Genomic DNA, 21,648 nt, shown 5'->3' with positions numbered 1-21,648 from the left:
TCTTCTACTTGTTCTAGTCTATTTTTGAAACTTTCTACTGCATTTTGTATATTCCTAAGAGTGTCTTTCATTTCCAGAAGTTCTGATTGTTTTTATGGTATCTAGTTCTCTGGAAACTTTTTCATTCATATCCTGGATTTTTTTTTTTATTTCTTTATGCTTGTTTTCAACTTTTTCTGGTACCTCCTTGAGTAGCTTAATAATCAACCTTCTGAATTCTTTATCTGGCATTTCAGAGATTTGTTCTTGATTTGGATCCATTGCTGGGGAGCTAGTGTGATATTTTGAGGGGTGTCATAGAACCCTGTTTTGTTTTGTCATATTACCAGATTTACTTTTCTGGTTCCTTCTCATTTGGGTAGACTATTTCTTCAAATTGTTCTTGAATTTATTTTTGACTGGACTGTGTTTTTTTAAGCATATGACTTTAATGCTTATAGTTTATTTTAGCCTAATTTGATTCTTTGTGCTTTTAAGAGTGAACACTCTGTATGAATTCCTTAGTTACAGAGAGTCTTGTGCACTGGCTTTCCCAGACACTAGTTGTAGCAGTTATATACTTAGTGCATGGGCAAGTTCACTGTCTCCTATAGGGTTGGAATGGCAGAGATCTCTTGAAGCTTATCTCATTATCTCAAAGTATACAGTTTATTTATTTATTTACTTTTTCCCCAGTATTTTATTTTCGGAATTGATGATTCAGGCTTTAGGCCAATTAGGGGAGGTGTCCTTGGGTAGGCACTGGTAGTAATAACTAAGGCAGGTGTGTAGATGTAATACCCAATGGTTGGCAAAGGTCCCAGGCTTGATGAAAGTGGCTGGGGGAGCTCTCAGTTAGATGTGCTGAGGTTTTATCAGGGTGAAGGGTGGGAGTTACCTCAGCTCCCCTGCCAGGCCCCTGTTGACCATTATTAAAGTGATAGATAATGAAGTAAAAATAATCAAATTATTATGATACAGAGGGTTTCTGTCTATATGATACAGAGGAACAAAGATTCCAAATGAAACAGGAATAAAGGAAATGTAAGAAATAAAATCAAAGCAAAGAACAATTAACGAATATGGTTTAGATGAAGAAAATGAAACCTTACAGATACACTGAAATCATCTTTGATAACTTCTACAAGCTCATTCACCAGAAGCAACTACTCTCATGAAGCAGGTGTGGATCCTCTCCAGTCCATGCTTTATCCCTTTACTGCAGGTAAATATAGCTATAGAAAGTATAATGTTTTTAAAATTCTACATGAATTGCATCATGCTACACATTTCTGGAGTGATTTTTTTTAAATTTTGGCCAACAACTGTGTTTTAGTTGGTTATATATTTGGGATCACAAACATGTCTACTAAGAAACTGAAATATTTGCCTCCTAATTAAACAAGAAATAACTATATAATAACTATCAGGATCAGAGTGTCCACACAGAACAGCAGCAGATGCAGGTGACTGCTGGACCTCTTCCCAGCCTCTAGCTCCCTAAGGTAGGCACCATATCCAGGGACAGAGTCCACACAGGAAAGATCCTGAAGCATCTGAGAACACAGCCACATTCTTGTCATGCCTTTGCCCTTTTATTCTTTCCTTATAACATCATGTAAGAGGGCACAGCATGTTTCCCATGCTGGACCCTGCTCTGCTCACTCCACACACCTTCCAACACCCACCATGGACACTGTTCAGCAGCTGGAAGAAAGATGGCACCTGATGGACAGCAAAGGTTTTGATGAATAATAAATACATGAAGGAACTAGGAGTGGGACTAGCCCTCTGTGAAAAAAGTCCTATGGCCAAAAAAGATTGTATTATCTTTTTTGATGGCAAAAACCTCACAAGAAAGATCAGAAAAGGGAAATCATGTAATAGAGTGTTAGAATATTAATAAATACATGAGTTAGAACACAACCTCATGTGTCAGTATGCTAGGGTCCCTGAACACCATCCCTGACTCAGGCTTTCCAGCATGCTTGTATCACTCAGTACAGTCCCTGACTCTGATTTTAGTACGTGTCTATTTATATATCTTTTTCCTGACAGTTCTTTCAGCCGGAACCACCATCTTCCAGTAATTCACCAAAATGATGGACACAAAGGCAAAGAGGAGAGGCACCCGATATATGTTCTCTAGGCCTTTTAGAAAACAGAGTTTTTCCTTTGGCCACGTATATGCAAATCGGTAAGAAAGGTGACATTGTAGACATCAAGGGAATGGGTACTGTTCAAAACGGAATGCCCCACAAGTGTTATCATGGCAAAACTGGAAGAGTCTACAGTATTACCTGGCCTGCTGTTGGCCTTATTGTAAACAATCAACTTAAGGGCAAGATTCTTGCCAAGAGAATTAATATGCGTATTGAACACATTAAGCACTCTAAGAGCCAAGATAGCTTCCTGAAACGCATGAAAGAAAATAATCAGAAAAAGAAAGAAGCCAAAGAGAAAGGTACCTGGGTTCAACTGAAGCGCCAGTCTGCTCCAATCAGCGAAGCACACTGTGTGAGAACCGATGGGAAGGAGCCTGAGTTGCTGGAACCTATTCCCTATGAATTCATGGCATAGTAGGTGTTAAAAAAATAAAAGACCTCTGGACTGTAAAAATGTTTCTATTCATTGAGTAGAAGTGTGGTGTCTTCTCCCCAAAAGAAATATTTAAAGAAAATTTTAATTGTGTCCTTATCCATTATGTAATGTCTTTACTATTTAAATTTAATGTATTTCTTGCTGAAAGATGTGAGGTGGCTTATTGTGGAACAAATTACTCAACTGGTGAGAAAATGGCCAGATATTATTTATGAAATATTTGTACTGGTTTGAAGATAGTCCCTCTAAATCATCATGGAATAAAATAATTTACAAAAATTAAAAAACTAATAATTTTTTTTTAAAAATCAAGATGACAGCTGAAAATTTTGTTTTCTAAGCCAGTGGCTCTCAGCACCCATATCCAGGTCCCACCCTGCAGAACAAATCCAGTTTCTAGCCTGTTTTTTGTCCAGCTAGCAAACGGTACAAAAAAAAAAAACTGAAAAATGACTTTTTCAATTTTAGGTTTTTTTTTTTTTAAGAACTATGCTAGAGACCAAATGTGGCCCATAAAGCCTAAAATCTTTACTGTGTGGCCCTTTACAGAAAATATATGCTGACCCCTGATTTAACCCATCATTGTTCTTTACTGGCACTCCTATAACTTCAAGAGATTAAGGTGTATAGAGCTGTTCAACCTCACTTCAAATGATACTTCTTAGTCTGGTTTCTGGGTTAATTTTATGACTTCTTCCATGCTTCCTACAAAAACTCCCCCCAGCCAGTGCTCCCTGCAACAACACATGGTTCTTTCTACTTGACTATTTTTCCATTCTTGTGAGCTGTGGGCTTAAAAGTTATATAACCAAGCTTCTTAAAAGATGGATTTGAATGAAGCTACAAACACATCTTATATGGTTAAATTTTGAATTTTAGTGCCTCAATACTCGGCAATCTCAGGTATCTTTTTTTTTTTTTAAGCTATGTTAACCCTGATGTCTAGAAATCACTTAATTGGGCAACTTCAGCTAATATACTATGTATACATGTAATATAAATCTAGACTCATTTTTAGCTAAGGCTTGCAATTTCTGTATTTTGCCTATTTATGCATTGTAAAAATAGGTTATTTTCTCTCCTCTCCCCTCATAAAAATAGCTTAGTCCACATTGACCTAAAATGTTCTTCTCTTCAGAAAATCACTTTCCATAACTGTCAGCTTTTGAAGTTTCTGAACTTCAGAATTTCTCAGTGGAACTGGATTATCATAGTTTTTCTGCTTTATTTGTTGGCCTATCAGGCAAAGTTAAAATGCTAGGGTAATACTATTCAAATCTATTTATTCCCAATGGAAAAAAAAAAAATCAACTTTCTTATTGTTTGCTTTAAAATATATGCAAAGTTCTGTTAGAAGTCAGAGATTATTCTACTAGGATCGACTGAGCTCAGTCTCACACAGGTGACACTTGGAAGGCTTAGGGATATATAGTTTACCTGATGTTAAGGTAAAGAAGCAAATTAAGAGAGCTAAAGAACCTGTGGGGTGGATATTTGGGATTTGGCTTTCCAGACCTCCAAGTTTCCTGCTATCACACCCGATTTGCTCTTAGGCCATGTGGCTTGGTTGGGGCTGATCCTATCAGTGTAGAAAAAGAGCTAACAAAGCAGACCTTGAGCCTGCTGCCCTTAGAAAGATATGCTTCTGAGGTTGACCCCTGGCTGGTATCTGGGAACTTAAATTTTGGGAAGCTTCCCACCATTCCGTCACTGAGTGGCTCTCTGTGCCATGTTTGTACAAACAATGTGGTTTATGCTAAACACCTGCTTTCCTCCTGAGTCTGGAATTTGGGGATGTACTCAGGGAGGGGAGCCCATGTGAATAAGATCCCAGTAAAAACCTGGGGAACTGCCTCTCAAAATGAACTTCACTGGTAGTCAAAGGAAATCACAAAAGAGACAAGTAGAAGTCAGATTAGCAGGTTCATTAAGAAGTTAATATATTTCTCACTGAAAGGTAAGAAGAATTAAGGAGGATGGGGCATTTGACAATATTAAGTATTACAGAAGGGTTAAAGAGCATGACTAATAAGTTGCCAAATCTGGATATGAGTAGTTCTCTGACCATTAATATTGACAGAGATCTGTAAGAAAATTAAAACATAACTTCCTTAAGTTTTAGGTATCTAGGGTATATAATCAACACTTTCATTAATATACAGTGGCATTAATTTTAATATGTTGTTTCTATTGGACACTAAAGCTTTCCCAAGCTCAACAGAAACAACTATTTAGTATGATAGACCAACATTAAAAATACTGCCATTGTTCTTTTTAATTCAATTGGCATAACAACAGATCACTCTGAATTAAATTTAAAAATACTATACAGTTCATGAGACAAAGGCGTAAGTGCGAAAAATATAATTTCTTTCTATGCCTTCTACTTATCCTGTTCACTCATTAAAATCAGCAACAGTCTTCTACTGTTCCATCACTGTTCTAAGTATCGCAATTCGATATTTCTGAAACCTCCCCGATCCCTGAATTTACATTCTTGTTTCCTCAAATAAAGTGTGCTGAGTTCTACAAAGCCCCGTTCAGGATTGAAAGATATATTCCTCAGCATGATGCTGGTACAAAATAGACATACCGAGCAATGTAACTAAATACAGAACTCAGAAATAAGACTGCACACCTACAACCATCTGATCTTTATCAAACTTGACAGAAACAAGCAATGGAAAAAAGATTCTCTAATAGGCTTAATAAATGATGCTGCAAGTGCTGGTTAGCCACATGCAGAAAACTGAAACTGGACCCCTTTCTTACAACTTACACAAAAACTAACTCAAGATGGATTGAAGACTTAAATGTAAAAACCCGAAACTATAAACCCTAGAAGAAAATCTAGGCAATACCATTCAGGGCATAGGCATGGGCAAAGATTTCTTGACAAAAACGCCAAAAGCAATTGCAACAAAAGCAAAAATTGGCAAATGGGATCTAATTAAACTAAAGAGCATCTGCACAGCAAAAGAATCATCAGAGTGAACAGACAACCTACAGAATGGGAGAAAATTTTTGCAATCTATCCATCTGACAAAGGTCTAATATCCAGAGTCTACAAGGAACCTAAACAAATGTACAGGAAAAAAACAATGCATTAAAAAGTGGGCAAAGGGCATGAACAGACACTTCTCAAAAGAAGACATACATGTGGCCAAGAAACATGAAAAAAAGTTCATCACTGATCATTAGAGAAATGCAAATCAAAACCACAATGAGATACCATCTCATGCCAGTCAGAATAGCAATTACTAAAAAGTCAAGAAACAATAGATGCTGGCAAGGCTGTGAATAAATAAGAACACTTTTACACCGTTGGGGGGACTGTAAATTAATTCAACCATAGTGGAAGACAGTGTGCCAATTCCTTAAAGACTTAGAGGCAGAAATACCATTTGACTCAGCAATCCCATTACTGGGTATTTACCCAAAGGAACATAAATCATTCTATTATGAAGGTCCATGCACACAAATGTTCACTGCAGCACTATTCACAATAACAAAGACATGGAATCAACCCAAATGCCCGTCAATGATAGACTGGATAAAGAAAACGTGGTAGCTATATACAATGGAATACTTTGCAGCCTTAAAAAAGAATGAGATCATATCCTTTGCAGGGACATGGATGGAGCTGGAGGTCATCATCCTTAGCAAACTAATGCAGGAACAGAAAACCAAACACTGCATGTTTTCACTTATAAGAGGGAGCTGAATGATGAGAACACATGGACACATGGTGGGGAACAACTCACACTGGGGCCTGTTGTGGGGGTGAAGGTGGAAGGAGGGAGCACATCAGGAAGAACAGCTAATGGATGCTGGGCTTAATATGTAGGTGATGGTATGAGCTGTGCAGCAAACCACCATGTCACATGTTTACCTGTGTAACAAACCAGCACATCCTGCACATGTACCCCTGAACTTAAAAGTTTTAAGGAAAAAAACAACAAAAAAAAGACATATTCCCCCAACTGCTGGGCAAGCCATCTCCAGGAGTTGCTCTGCCACTTTGATCAAGGTCATGGCCCCACTGCAGGGCAGGTCATAAGCAATGACTAGCTGCCTCAGGACAATTCTGAATGGCCATCCCAGCTTCAGAGCTACCCAAAAGATCAGTCCAGGCCTTATGGTAACTGTAACCACAGCCTAATGTCTCCGTCCGCCCAGCTCTGCTTCCTTTGCTTCTCCTGGCAGGTACGGCTCCTAAAAGCATCTCCCAAATCAACTTCCTGCACATGAATCTCCATCTCAAAGTCAGCTTCCTGGGAAACTCAGCCCGTACTAGCCACCCACACATATTCTCCTCAGCTGTGTTACATGATTGAAATTTATTCCATCCCTGACCTTAGCATCCCACTTGCTGCTGGTCACCTCTGCAGCCAACTTATCCAAAGAGCATCTCCCGGCACACTTCATCAGAGCTAAATGCTGAGGAAAACAGTGACGTGGCAGTACTTGCTAGTGACCATCTTTTTGATTTGAGACTGCTGATTATTCAAGAAAGCTGTACTTCGTAGATTTATAAACATTATATGTAGTAAAGAATTTCCAGCAAAGGGGAGGGGAGAAGAAAGAAAACTATTTGGGAGCACAAAGACTTTTCTCTTGCTTTAAAACAGAATACTATCAGAACAAAGTGTGAAAAATGAGTGCATATATGGAAATTCACATAAAAACTGGGGTATCAATAAATAAAAAAATAGAAAATCACAAAAAAACAAAGGTATCAAAGGCTTTTATTGATTTAATTTTCCTTTCAACTTATCAATGCTATCGCAAATTCTAAGGAAATTGGACTTAGGTGAAATTTTTTTATTGTGAAGATACAGATCTAAGAACAGGAGGATAATTATGTGCTAGCTTATATATAGTTCCTTGTAAAAATAATGATACATGAAAAATTAGTAGAAAATGAAAACCTGCAGTTATCTGATATCTGAAAATGTTAAGCAATTTCCCCTGCATCTTAGCTCTAATCACTTTTGCAGAACAATCAAGCATATTTGCGTGAAGACAGTATTTAATTATCCCATTTTTATTAATAGTGTAGTGTGCCCTTCAGAGCTTGGCATAGTCTTTAAGAATCATCTGAAGTTTCTGGCTCAGCATGATGTTCCCTCTGGCCTTCAGTCTGCCACTAAAGAATGCCTGCAAGGAGAGGAGGGAAAAAGAGTGCCAACTGTTACCATGTTATAGTTTATTTCTTTTTTTTTTTTAAGATCATTATTCAGGCCAAATACAATTGAGTTAATAATTCTGGACAACAAAGGCAACTTTTATTTAGCAATGACAATTTAGTAACTATAGATAGCACATACTCTTTAGATATCTAAAAAAGAAAAAATGACTCCTGTGTATTTTAGAAAACTATACAATAATTTATGTGAACTCACGGATCTGGGAGTTCTGTTTCAACCTACGTTTCTGGCTTTACTTTAGGTTCTTACATGTGAATTTGAGACCATATTAATAAAAGGCTACACTGTATTTCTAATAAAAATATTCAATTCAGAACTTTTAAAAGGAGATTTAAAATATTTACTACAGTTTCATGAACTAGAAAGCCACGAAATGACAAATTAGAGAATATAACACAATGGTAACAGATCACAGCTGTAGCATCAGAATGCCTGAGTTAAATTCCAGGCTCTGCCCCTTAATAGCAAGGTGAACTTGAGAAAATGCTTAGATATGTGGCCTCTCTGAGCATAAATCTCCTCATCCATAAAACGCATAACAACAGTACGTAAATAACACAACTCTATTGTGTGCGTTAAATAAAATAATGTGTACAGTGCGTAGTTTAGTTTGATGTAATAAGAGAGTATTAATTCATGATTATTACCAAGCAAAAGCTTGTGTGTTAAAAAACGAAGGGTTCCTGTAGCAGTTCTGTATCTAAACTGATAGAGAAACTGGTGCAAGTTCCTTAAGTTCTCCTTCAGTGCAAATTCCCTCTCAGTAAAATAAAAATAATCAATCATAGTTTTTATAGCTTACATAAAATATGAAGTGAAAAAGCCTCTAGATTTCCAGCTAAATGGAAAAAATAGAGTGATACCTATACACACTTAGCATTACAAAGCAACTCCACAAATATAATCTCACTTAAGAATCACAGCTGTCAACTTGAAGTGGGCACATCAGCAGTTCTTACCCTGGTTGACAGATGAGAAACTGAATTTCAGAGAGCTTATTAAATAACCTGCTCAAGTCTACAGAGCCAGCAAGAAGTAGAGCCAGGGCTTAAACTCAGGTGTTCTTTGCTCAACAATGCTTGTTAACAACATTTGTTAACTAGCACCACTCAGTCTCAGAGGCAAACCCTCGTGAACTGGAGAAAAGGCAACAACTTTTTATTCCAGAAATAGTGAGAGAGAGCTCATTCAGTCAAAATGAAATGCATTCAAACAGGAGACCAGAATTTCAAAACTACGATTTCTTTCACTATGCAGTTACAAAAAACAAACAAACAAAACCATGGTCTGCAACTCGTGCAGGGAAGGAGTCAGTACTTAGGCCTGCCTGCTACGTACTAAACTCTGAAAGAGATTTACAACCTAAAACAAGAATACCTAATTACTTGAAGTAAAAATATCAATTTTGAACATTTTTGAGCAGAAGAATTTTGTACATAAATCTTTCCTCCTATCTATTTTCTTATTTCTTAAAGCTCTTAATGATACGTCCATATTGCCAGTTTCCAAACTCTGCACTGCCATGCACCGGACATCACAGCAAACTCTCTCAGGGGCACTTTGGAATACTGTTAATTTGGAAGGAAAATACAGTCATACTGGTTGAACACAAAAAACTAATTGTTTTGAACTACTTCATAAATGAAACTGTCAGGTATATGGTTTGGCCTAGGAGTGCAATGCAAAAAGTAGTAGACTATAAACTGCCATCAAGGAAGAAGGTCTGGAAGCACTGTGCTTTCCAGAAAGGCTATACCAACTATTGATTAATTGATTTAGACAGGGTCTTGCTCTGTCACCCAGGCTACAGCTGAATGATCATGCTCACTGCAGCCTAAACCTCCTGGGCTCAAGTGATCCTTCCACCTCAGACTCTCAAGTAGCTGGGACCACAGGTGTGTGCCACCACACCAGGCTAATTTTTTTTTTTTTTTGGTAGAGACAAGATCTCACTGTGTTGCCCAGGCTCAAACTCCTGGACTCAAGCAATCCTCCTGCCTTGGCCTCCCAAAGTGCTGGAACTACAGACACCAGACATTGTGCCTGGACTATACCAATTTTATATTCCTTCCACCTGCATGTAAATTATCTTATCCTAACCTTAAAAATACTATTTTCTTACACTTTGAAAACATGAGGCAAAAATAACAGGCTTTAATTTGTATTTTTGGATACTGGCAAAAATTTTTTTTCTTTTGTAAATCATTTCTATTTATTTCATTAATTACTGTTCCATACCTTTTGTCCACTTTTTCTTTTTATTATTATTATACTTTAAGTTCTATGGTATGTGTGCACAATATGCAGGTTTGTTACATATGTATACATGTGCCATGTTGGTGTGCTGCACCCATTAACTCATCATTTACATTAGGTATATCTCCTAATGCTGTCCCTCCCCCCTCCCTATACCCCAAGACAGGCCCTGGTGTGTGATGTTCCCTTTCCTGTGTCCAAGTGTTCTCATTGTTCAATTCCCACCTATGAATGAGAACATGCAGTGTTTGGTTTTCTGTCCTTGAATAGTTTGCTCAGAATGATGGTTTCTAGCTGCATCCATGTCCCTACAAAGGACATAAACTCATCCTTTTTATGGCTGCATAGTATTCCGTGGTGTATATGTGCCACATTTTCTTAATCCAGTCTATCATTGAGGGACTTTTGTCCACTTTTTCTATTGAGATTGTAGTGCTTTCCGGAATTTTTGGAATTATACTATGTATCATCATTTTATTTTTTTCCCTCGATTTATGGAAATATACTATAGAGTTTGACATGCAGAAGTTTCTAATTTCTATATAGCCTAAACTACTGATATTGAGCTTTCATTCCTTACTTCTATATTTTCTTTAATCTACCTGAGTATTAACTGAATGTCTACAGTATACTAGGCAATATTCTAGGCTAGGCTGAATATCTGTCCCTGTTCTCACAGAGCTAACATTAAACTAGGGGAGTCAAAAAGTAAAATGTAAACAAATAATTAAAGCCTATTATAAATGCAGTGAAGGAGAAAACAGGTTGTTATCAGAATGTAACAGGAAGAAACTACTTTGGATGAAATGAAGCCAGCCATGCAAACAGCTAGGGGGAGAAATTCCAGAAAGGCAAATGCATAGACATTGAAGGAGTAAAAGCTGATGGGAAGGAACTGAGGAAGGACAAAGTAACAACAAAATAACTAGAATTAGCATTATAGGTGACGAGGCAAGTGGCAAGGGATGAAGCCGGAAAAAGGAGCAAGGGAAAGAAACATCATATACGACACGGTAACAGCTAGTTTGGATTTTATACACATGCAAAAGGGAATCTTGGAGATTTTTATCAAGTGGGATGATAAATATGAACCAGTAATTAATGAAAGTAGTAGAAATGACTAACATAAATAATCTAATCTGATTTACATTTTTAAAGGATTACTCTGGCTCCTGGGTGGAGAACAACAGACTGAATGAGAGAGACAAGACTGGAGGAAGTAAGACAGGTGAGAGATGACAGAGGCTGGTATCACGGTGATATCTCTAGAGAGGAAAAGATGAATTCAAGATACATTTTCGAGAAAGATCAGACAGAACTAAGTATGAAAAGGATACAGAAGGGCAGAAGGAATCTAAGATAATTTTTACATTTCTGGCTTATTAATTTGGGTAAATAGATGATGGTGCCACTGATGAAGAAGGAAGAGACTGGGGGAGAAAAATAAATCACAAGTTCTATTTTGGTCACGGAAAGTTTGACATGCCAGTAAGTTTCCCATCTGAGTGGTCAAGTAGAGGGGTGGTTCTATCACTACGGAGCTCAGAGAAGACCAAGTGGAGCCAAGTTCCTCGCCTGCAGGCCTTTGTACTAGTTGTTTCCTTAGCCTGATGACTCATTCTGATACTCTGTTCAAGTCTCTATCAGGCATTTCAGGTACCTTAGAAAACTCCCAGAAGGTATTTTAAACAATCCAATTTAAAATAGTTCCCCTGTCCTGTCACAGTCCAACTCAAGGGTTGGCAAACAACAGCTGGAGAACCAGATCTAGTCGGCTGTGTGTTTCTGTAAAGTTTTATTGTAACACAGTCACACTCCATTGTTTACATATTCTGCATGGCTACTTGAAGGCTACAATGGCAAAGCTGAAGAGCTGCAACAGAGACCATCTTGCCCACAAAGCCTGAAATATTTACTACGTAACCCTTTATAGAAAAAGTTTGCCAGTCATTGCTTTAACACTGTACTCAGCCTTATTTTTCCCTAACTTGAAATTTTCTTTCTTTTGCATTAGTACACTAAAAGGAAGCTCCATACAGTAGGGTTTTGTCTTAATTCAGCCGATACCTAGAACCTGAATCAGAGTAGGTACTAAACAAATTCCTGGAAAGAAATTAACAGAGGGTTCACTGCATTGCAAAGCACTATACTAAGCTCTTCATACATATTATTGGGTTTAGTTCTTATAACAAGCCTTTGTAAACATTGTAATTATTAAACTCATTTTACAAATAAGAAAATTAAGGCTCTGGATGTCAGAACCAAGATTTAAATTTAGATTTTATCTGATGCCAAAGACTACTTTTTACCTACTATACTACTTTATAATTCCTTTTAGTCTTTCTATACAGGAAAGTCGTATTTTTCCTCATTTATTCCAATTACTCCTATGTGAAAGCTATTCTTAAATAACTGTACTCAGCCATTTGTTTGAACTGCTTCATTCTAATAATCAATAAGTTAGTTCCCTTGGGATTTCTAGCTACATAATCACAAATGAAAAATAACAAATTTTTCTCCTCCATTCTAATTGCCACATCAATTACTTTAATTTTGTATATTTGTGGATTGGCCAAAAGTTTCAGAATAATATTAACTAAATAATGGTCACAGAAGGCACTCTTGATTTAATCATGATTTTCCACTGAAATGCCTGTAAGATTCACCCTAAGTAAGACATTGGCTATTATGTTAAAATACCATTCTAGTTCCAATATTCAATGATTTCTTAATCTTATATATTGGGAATGTATAATTTTATGTAATATCTACTAATATATGGTTTTTCACCTTTGAACACATAACAGAACATATTAAAAAATATAGACGTGGATTCAGTCTTAAAAAGTGTCAGCTGAAATTCCATTAAAAAAGAAATATATGACCTGTCAACCAGAATATCAGTAGCAACTATGTCATCTTCAGAGTTGTAAGAAACCTGGCTTATTAATCAGAATTTGGGAGTCAGCTTAAAAACTGCAATTGTCAAAGAGGAAACAATAAAACAATGAATAATTGAACATTTGAGAACATTACCTTCTGAGGGTCAAGCTTGCCTAGGACCACCTCCATGAAATCTTCATCTGAAAGTATGATTGTTGTATCAGCAGCACCTTTTGCAGGGCCTTGGTACACTTTTCCAGAACCACTCTTCAGGTCAATAGCTGGGGAAAATAGGAAGAAACCAATGTGTATCTTTTTCTCTCCACAAAATGAGGGTAAAATAAACCAAGTAAAATGCAGACATTTCTGTAGTTTCCACATTAATGTGGCACTTATTCTACACTTATTCTCTTGATTATACATTATCTGTCATTTAGAAAAAAGCAAAATATAGAAATACAAGAATACAGAAATTCGAGGTAAAGAAGTGGAACTTCCAGTTCTGTAGTGGCTCAAGTCATGGTCTGCAACCACCACCATCACCTTGGGTTTATAGACACTTATAAGATCACAGCTAAACTTATTGCAGAAGTGAAGAAATAGACTGTATTCATTTTCTCTTAGTGGCAGAATTCATTATAGGCAACTTATTGTTGATTTTTTAGCTCTGTATTTATATAATAACTAAGCTTCTGAAAGCGTCCATAACAATTTCAGTCACACTTTACAGCATTCAGGGAGGGAGGGGTGAGGTAACAGATGAGAATATGGCATCTGAAAACTCGGAGACCCCTGAGGATCCAGTTAGGATGTATACTTTACAAATCACAAAGGGCTACTACAAGAGAAAGAAGGAAGTGTTTTTGTTTATGCCACCTTCCCTTAATATTAGAAGGTCTTTGCTGGCATAAACATTGTGTTGTCTTTGTATCCCCTATACTTCCTTGAAGAGAAAATACTTAGGAGTTATTTGTTAAATGGAAAAGCACATGAAAGAAGGATGTGTAACCCCCCCAAAAAAAAATATATATATATATAATATATATTAATAGTAACAAACACAAAGAAAAAAAACTCAGGTTAAAAATTAAGATTTTTTAAAAATCACACCAAGAGCATACTAGTTTTGTGTTATTTCTGCCAAAAGTTCATAAACTAAAACTAATCATGAAAAAAGCATCAACTAAAAACAAACCAAGAAGCATGCTATAAAGTAATTGGTCTCCAGTCTTCAAATATCTCAAAATCAGGAAAAGCAAAGACTGAGGAACTCATCCAGATTAAAGCAGGCTAGAGACCTAAGAACCAAATGTAATGTATAATCTCAGATTCGACCCTGATCAATTCTTTTTCTTTCTTCATTTTAATAATGAATAATAATTATTATTGTTTTGCAATAAAGGACATTATTGGGACAACTGTTGAAATATTAACCAGATCTGTAGATTAGCTAATATACTGCATCAATGTTAATCTCCTGATATTGATCTTTGTTGTGTGAATAGATGAGAGAATGTCTTTGTTCTTAAAAAATGCCAGAAGAATAGTCTCTTAGGCATAAAAGGACATCATGTCTGCAAGTTACTCTTAAATGCTTCAGAAGAAAAAAACACATATGACAGAATAAAATAGTAAAGAAGATGGGATACAAATTTTAACAATTTGAGGAAACTGGATGAAAGACAAAAGTTCTCTACTATTTTTGCAACTTTTCTATAATTCTGAAATTGTTTCAAACAAAAAAATTACAAAATGATGTTATTAAGAAGACTAACACATAGAAGATGGAAAGTCAAAATTGTTTTAAATGATTTTTTGCATTTGTGTGTACTTTTGAAGATAAATGTACATGAGCATGCAGTCAGGAGCTGCTGTTGGTAAGAGAAGCAGCAGCCACTGTTGCTTTGGGAATAGTGACCCCTGAGGCAGATACGCCTCCAACAGGCCCCCATTCCTAACTGGAAAGCATATTTCTTTTCAATGAAAATCTTTCAAGACTTTTCTATAAATGCATGAGACATTCATTTCAATCCAAATCCAATGTTTGGAACCAACACCCTTGAGATTTATTTCATATCCAAGTTGAGAATCCTAAGCGGCAATCTGGTTTGACTGCTAGAAGATGAGCACCAACCTAGGAGCTCAGAGGTTTTAATGATCACATGGTATCCTCAAGAATTAATTATTCTCGTATCAAAAGAATGCCCATTCCCAAACCTCTGTAAATTCTTACATATCGTGGCAAATGTCTAAGATTCAAAATAGATAACCTCTAAGAGTCAAAGAACATCCTCATCCAGTCACATCGTCATACAGTACACATACAGTACATAATGGAGGCTTGGATTTTGTCTAGATATGCAGACTTTACACAATTAATTATAGTACATATCTTTTAAAACTCGGCTCATTTTATTATTTAACAAATAATATTCAAACAAAAATCCATAGTATTTGTACCATCTTGCTATCTAAATGTAAATTCCTCTTATGTTCCTATAATGGAAATGATTACAAACATGTGAAAGGAAACCAAATTTAAATTCAGGAGGAAAACCACCAAACTGCTCAAAGCCAACCAGCTTAAATGTATCATCCTAAAGAAAACAAAACAGATTTTGCTCAGCAACATTGTATTCAGCACATGGAAATAAATCTTTGTAAAAAGTTTCAGTAATATTATTTTACAGGTATTGGATACATTCAAACAATAGATTTCTATTTGAAAGTATAGGATTGTCTGTGCCTAGAATACCAATAAATTGCATATTTAAAACCTGTGGGCCAAATTCTAGGACATTCATTTTGTTTACAGACAAATGGAGATTTTAGAACCATTATTCCATAAAATGAACAGGAACAGCAGGACCAACAAACATTTTCCTTCCATTTTCTTCCCACGTCATGAAGCAAGGTGGTGCATGAAGTTAACATTCTTCGTTCCAACTACTAATTCCTCAAATATGCTTTCCAACTCTCTGCCTCCAGCTATGAAGTTACTCCTAAATTCCAGACCCACAGTCTGTACAATCTAGTCCAGGTACAGTGTGGGTACCACAATTTATCTTCTTCTCTCCCAAACCTTCCTCCTCTACCTGTTTCATACTTCTAGTAATGCAGCCAATATCCTCAAGCACACAGGCTCAAAACCACAGCATTAGTTTTGACTCTTTCTCATTCCTCTTGTTTTTCAGACATAATCAGTAGCTAAGTTAGCCAATTCAATCTTAGCAATAGTTCTATATAGGCCCTCTCCTCTTCATTATTACCATTTCCTTAATTGAGGTCTTCCTTCCTTTCACTCTGCAGTGCAACAACCTTTGTTTCCTCAACTCCAGTATTTCAGCTTTCCTGACACACTGCCTCTAAATAATTATTCCTATGGATTTAAAAAAAACAAAAGGCATCCTGTCTATTCATATTTGTGGTCTCCACCTAGCAGAGAACTTGGCATATAAATACTCAAATGTTCGTTGAATGAACCAATCCTCCCATTCTCTGAAAGCAGAGACCACCCTTTTCCATGTCTCCTAACACTTGTGTTCTACAAGAATTATTTATACACATGTACAGGTCCACAATTCCTTATCTGAACGAACTGCTTCAGGCTGATGTGTTTTGGAATTTGGAATCAGATTTTAGGAAGGAAATATAATACATAAAACATGTATTCCATATTACAAATGGCCCCCAACAGTGCAACAATCTATAAACAAGTATATTACTTCTATACATGTCTAACTCACACTAGGTGAGTTAAAGACAATCAATAGCATCATGTAAGTTCAAGTCAGGCTTCACCACCAGTGAATCATGAGAAAAAAATTGTTCATTTTTAGAGCTTTCTGGTTTCTGGAGTTTCAGATAAGAGTACCTATGTTTTAATTTTCAGGAGCAGACTATTCTGTAGGCCACATAAATCCTCTGATTCTTTATCTTCCTTATGCCTTTATGTCATCTTTCATTTTCTCTGAATTTTTACTCTTGCTTAGAACAATAAAATAGGATTCAAAGGGTTTACTACAACAACTCCTGGCTGGGTTTAGAAATTAATAGCAATAAATACTATAAAATACGTTAGTTACTTATGAAATATCTCACTGGAATCATATTATACTTACATATTTCACTCATACTATATAAAAAATAAACATCACTATCCATACAATAAATGCATTATTTTAATAAAAGGTAAAGCATCAGTTTCAGAACCTTTTTTTTAAAAGGCAGCCATACTATTTTCTAAAACTATGCTTTCTACATGGCTTTTAACACTCATTCAACAAATACAGAGTCAGGCTAGTTATTATGTGTTATTGACCATACTAGAAGCTAGACATAAACAAACTGCAGCCATTTCTCAGGGTTAAGTCCAAAGTCAAATGAGAGAAAACATACAATTATAAATGACCATAATACAGTAAGATAACTGTGACAAGCAACAGACTCTGTTGAAAGGGAATTTAGGAACTTAGTCTTCTACCTCCTATCCTTTTTCATCTTTTCAACCTAACTGAAGAATCTCTAGAAAAATAAAGGTGAGGTCAGAATATTCTATAAATAAAAGTTTGTGCCATGATTAAGGATGTAAGTTACACGGCAGATGCAAAAGATCTGATAGAATATTTTTTCTTTATTCTTTTTATACTCTAATTTCTCTTTCTTCACAAAATGGTACCAGGGTCCCCTTGGACCTCCACAACAGTGAAAAGAAATATGATTGCTTTCTCTCTGCAGCAAGATGTTTTATATTGGGTGCATGGCACTCTAATAGATAATTTCCCTAGACTAGATAAACAAACACCTTTGACTACAATCTGTATATATCTAGAAAATAGCGATTTTATATTGATAATTAAGATAATCCAAATTATTGTTTTGGTATGAAGAAAATAACTTTATAACTGTCAAACATCATGACTTAAAAATACTTCATTTTGACTTGATGAATTTGATAAAGATGCATATAGCCAAGATGACTGTTTAAACTACTTTCAAGGGTTATAATGAAATCTTAAAAGAGATATTTTCATTTCAATTGATTCTCTACATCTCTCACACACACACACACACACACACCCCTTTGGACATTCCCAAACCTATTCATTCCCACGGGAAAAGAAAAAAAACCTACCTAAAAAGGTAAGATTTATCTACCTTCAAAGGTCTTTGTTAAAAAGATACTTTTTATTTACTAAGAATTAAGAATATTATAAAATCAGGGCTATAACTTACTCCACTTAGCCCCAATATTTCCGCCTTTGGTTATATGCCACTCAAATACAGCATTTACTTTCTTCACCACCTCAGGCCCAACATCCTTTAGGCGGCGTCCTATTTCCTCAAATACGAGCGTACTCTGAAGCTTCCCACCCTAACAACAACAACAAAAAAATTAACTTTAAAAGTTCTGTAAAAATAACTCAAGGAGAAAAGTGATTATAAAATATATGTGCAAAAAAAATGACTTTTTAAAACTCTGTACATAAGTCAGTTTTCTTCATACAATGTCTTTCATACTTTCTTTATATTGGATTTTACTTTCATTAGAATTCAGAAATAATATTTTAAAAGAAAAATAGGAACTGGACAACCTATGTTTAGCTAACTTCAGAAAGATCCTGATCAAATTAATCAACTTCTGTGGTCTCATTTTTTTATTTATAAAATGGGACTAAATTACATGAAGTCTGAATTTCTTTACGGCTCTAAACTTCTTAAGTTTTGGGGGGTTTTTTGGTTTGTTTTCTTTTTTCTTTTCTTTTTTTTTTTTTTTTGGGACAGACTCATTGCCCAGGCTAGAGTGCAGTAGCGTAATCTCAGCTCACTGCAACCTCTACCTCCAAAGTTCAAGTGATTCTCCTGCCTCAGCTTCTTGAGTAACTGGAATTACAGGAGCCAGCCACCGCGCCTGGCTAATTTTTGTATTTTCACTAGAGACAGAGTTTCACCATGTTGGCCAGGCTGGTCTTTAACTCCTGACCGCAGGTGATCTAACCACTTCAGCCTCCCAAAGGGCTGGGATTACAGACATGAGGCACTGAGCCCGGTCTAAATTTTTTTTGTTTTTCTTAGCCTATTCTTAAGGAATTTTAATTTTCAGTCAGTTATGTGGTTTATAACAGACAATTAAAGATCATGGGGATCAAAACCTCAACATTACGAAGCTAATATTTCAGAAATAAGCATTTTTATCAAAAGTCTCAGCATGCTAATAAAGAATACAATGTTTTAATAAATTACACACACTACTGGTTTATATATTTGCATACAAAGCTTTATATAAATCTTTAAATCAAGAAAAAGGTACAGGATATTCAACTTTTTAATCTATTTTTCTCCAAAATGCTGTTTGCTTAAGATTCTGATTAAACAACTGATTTATTTACTCTAAAACTAGAAAATTACATTCTCTTGAAAGATATCCCAGTATTCTGCAAAACAAGTTTTTTAAAGTTTATAAATTGCCAGAGTATTCCTTCTATTCCAAGTGGTTTTGAAATTAATGTCTTTCACTTCAAGAATTAAGAATAGTTTCATGGTTGTTAATTTTCTAAAGTAGCCTAACCATTCTTAAAGTCACCTTAACTGAAATTCCTAAATGAGGAAGTGGCTTGGATACTAATCTTTATAACCTACCTCAGAGGGTGTCTTAGCTGAAGTATCAGATGTTGGTGCAAGGTCCACATATGCATTTGAAATGACAATGTCTCCAGTTTCTTGGACCTCAGGAGGAGAAGAAAAAAAAAAGATTTATTCTGATTACAATGGAAGTGTAATTTCACTGTGAAACAGTACAAATTCTAAAATTTATATTTTTTCCTCATATGAAAAAGAATATAATAATCCAGATAAAATAAAAGGCTGATAAAGTAAATGTCAAGATGAATAAACACAAAGGCTTTCTGATTTCATACAACTGTTACTAACCCTGGCTTTACAATCAACTGGAGCCCTTAGAAAAAAAAAAAAACCTTGTGAGGTCCCATCCCCCAAAATTCCAATGTAAATACACTGACAGAGACTGGGCCTTGGTATTTCGGGCATTTTTTTAGGGGGAAGTGGGGATCAGGGGATGAACTCTTATAAATAGAATTCAGTCCATGCTGAATCCTTATAAATAGTAAAAGGCATAGCACAATAGTCACATGAGGCAATGGTACTCAGAGTACATTTGTTCTGCTAATATAGAATAAAATTGGCTAGGAATAAACCATAATAGTGTTTTTTAAGTAGTAATTCCAGGTCTTATTTCAAGAGGAAGTGTACACAGCATAAGTTAAATGCCTAAATAGGCTTTTATCAAAATGGTCATTAAAGGAATTCAAATTCTGATTCCTAGTCCCTCATTTCAAATTATTCCAATGGCTATTCTTTCATAAAAATTGTGGTATTGCTACAAATGTATAGGATAAGTTTCTAAAGTTTAAGGTAGCATTTATTAAAACTTTGATTTTTTTTTTTTTTTTTTGAGACGGAGTCTCGCTCTGTCACCCAGGCTGGAGTGCAGTGGCCGGATCTCAGCTCACTGCAAGCTCCGCCTCCCGGGTTCACGCCATTCTCCTGCCTCAGCCTCCCGAGTAGCTGGGACTACAGGCGCCCGCCACCTCGCCCGGCTAGTTTTTTTTGTATTTTTTAGTAGAGACGGGGTTTCACCGTGTTAGCCAGGATGGTCTCGATCTCCTGACCTCGTGATCCGCCCGTCTCGGCCTCCCAAAGTGCTGGGATTACAGGCTTGAGCCACCGCGCCCGGCCTAAAACTTTGATTTTTAACAATCAAGTAGATCATTCTCTTGACTACATCTCATCATATTTTGGAGGAAAAAAGATCTTTCAAGTAATTTGTTCTCTTTACTTCAAATTACATACATTGAAAAGCATGGAAAGAGATAATTAATTCACAAAATGCACTTTAGTAAATTACTTTATTGTTAACAAGTCAAACAAATCATTTTAAAACACTGGTTTAAAATGTTTCTTATATCTTAAGAATAGAAAGGAAAGGAGGAATGGAAGAAGGGAGGGAGAAAGTGAGAAAAGGAGGAAGGGAGAGAAGGAGTCCTAAAACTAATAGAAAAAGAATATCTATAATCACTGAAGAAAAATATAGCAAATATGCTGAAAAGATAAAACAGCATGCTTAGGATTTAACAAAATGGCAAGAATACTTTATATTTAGACATTTAATAATTTCTCAGCCCTTCAAGTTTGTATCCATAAAATTATTTACATACTATTCATCACCAGAATTGCAGGAAAATAAAATCTGTTATATAGGCATGGTCCTTAACACTTTTAGAGTTCATAATCTCAATCAAAAAGCAAAACTTACTCATACAAAACAAATTAGAAAATGTGAGGGCTCCAAAATATGTGGCACAGATATTAGCTGCAAAGGCTTACAGAGAACACTAATTTGAGTGTATGTATGGGTAGGAAAGTGGGGAATAGTAAGAGACTGTCTCTAAGAGCAAAGTGGAGCTTGAACTTAAGCCTAAAGGACAGGAAGAATTTGAAAAGTAAAATAAACAATATGTACAGATTAAGCAGGAAAATGATACTGCAACCAACAGAAAGGAATTAGGAGTAAGGCAACCATGTAAGAAGAATTTTGCAGAGTTATCTATTTGTGAAAGAAAACATGATACAAAAAAGACATTTGGGGCCTGGAATCAAAGCTTTGAAGCCATGCTGATCTGGTTTCTATCCCAGCTCAACC

At 35.9% G+C, this 21,648-nt stretch overlaps 1 protein-coding gene and 1 pseudogene across 1 annotated transcript in view; one reads left to right on the top strand and one right to left on the bottom strand.

Annotated features, from left to right (window-relative positions):
- The first annotated feature begins 2,078 nt into the window (after positions 1-2,078).
- Positions 2,079-2,559, top strand: LOC106998911 (large ribosomal subunit protein eL21 pseudogene; annotated as a pseudogene).
- A 4,752-nt stretch (positions 2,560-7,311) lies between these two features.
- Positions 7,312-21,648, bottom strand: part of HSD17B4 (hydroxysteroid 17-beta dehydrogenase 4) — an 89,009-nt gene continuing 74,672 nt past the window's right edge. Inside the window, exons 21-24 of the mRNA XM_015140631.3 lie at positions 19,569-19,655; positions 18,165-18,303; positions 13,083-13,210; positions 7,312-7,740 (exon numbers count right to left, since the gene is read on the bottom strand). Of these exons, the coding sequence (XP_014996117.3) occupies positions 7,651-7,740; positions 13,083-13,210; positions 18,165-18,303; positions 19,569-19,655 (444 nt within the window). The 3' untranslated portion in view covers positions 7,312-7,650. The remainder of the gene's footprint in view (positions 7,741-13,082; positions 13,211-18,164; positions 18,304-19,568; positions 19,656-21,648) is intronic.

Source organism: Macaca mulatta, chromosome 6 (assembly GCF_049350105.2).
Source record: "Macaca mulatta isolate MMU2019108-1 chromosome 6, T2T-MMU8v2.0, whole genome shotgun sequence".
Taxonomy (NCBI): Eukaryota; Metazoa; Chordata; class Mammalia; order Primates; family Cercopithecidae; genus Macaca; species Macaca mulatta.
Note: the sequence above shows the minus strand (reverse complement) of the source record. Positions and strands in the feature narration are given on the sequence as shown.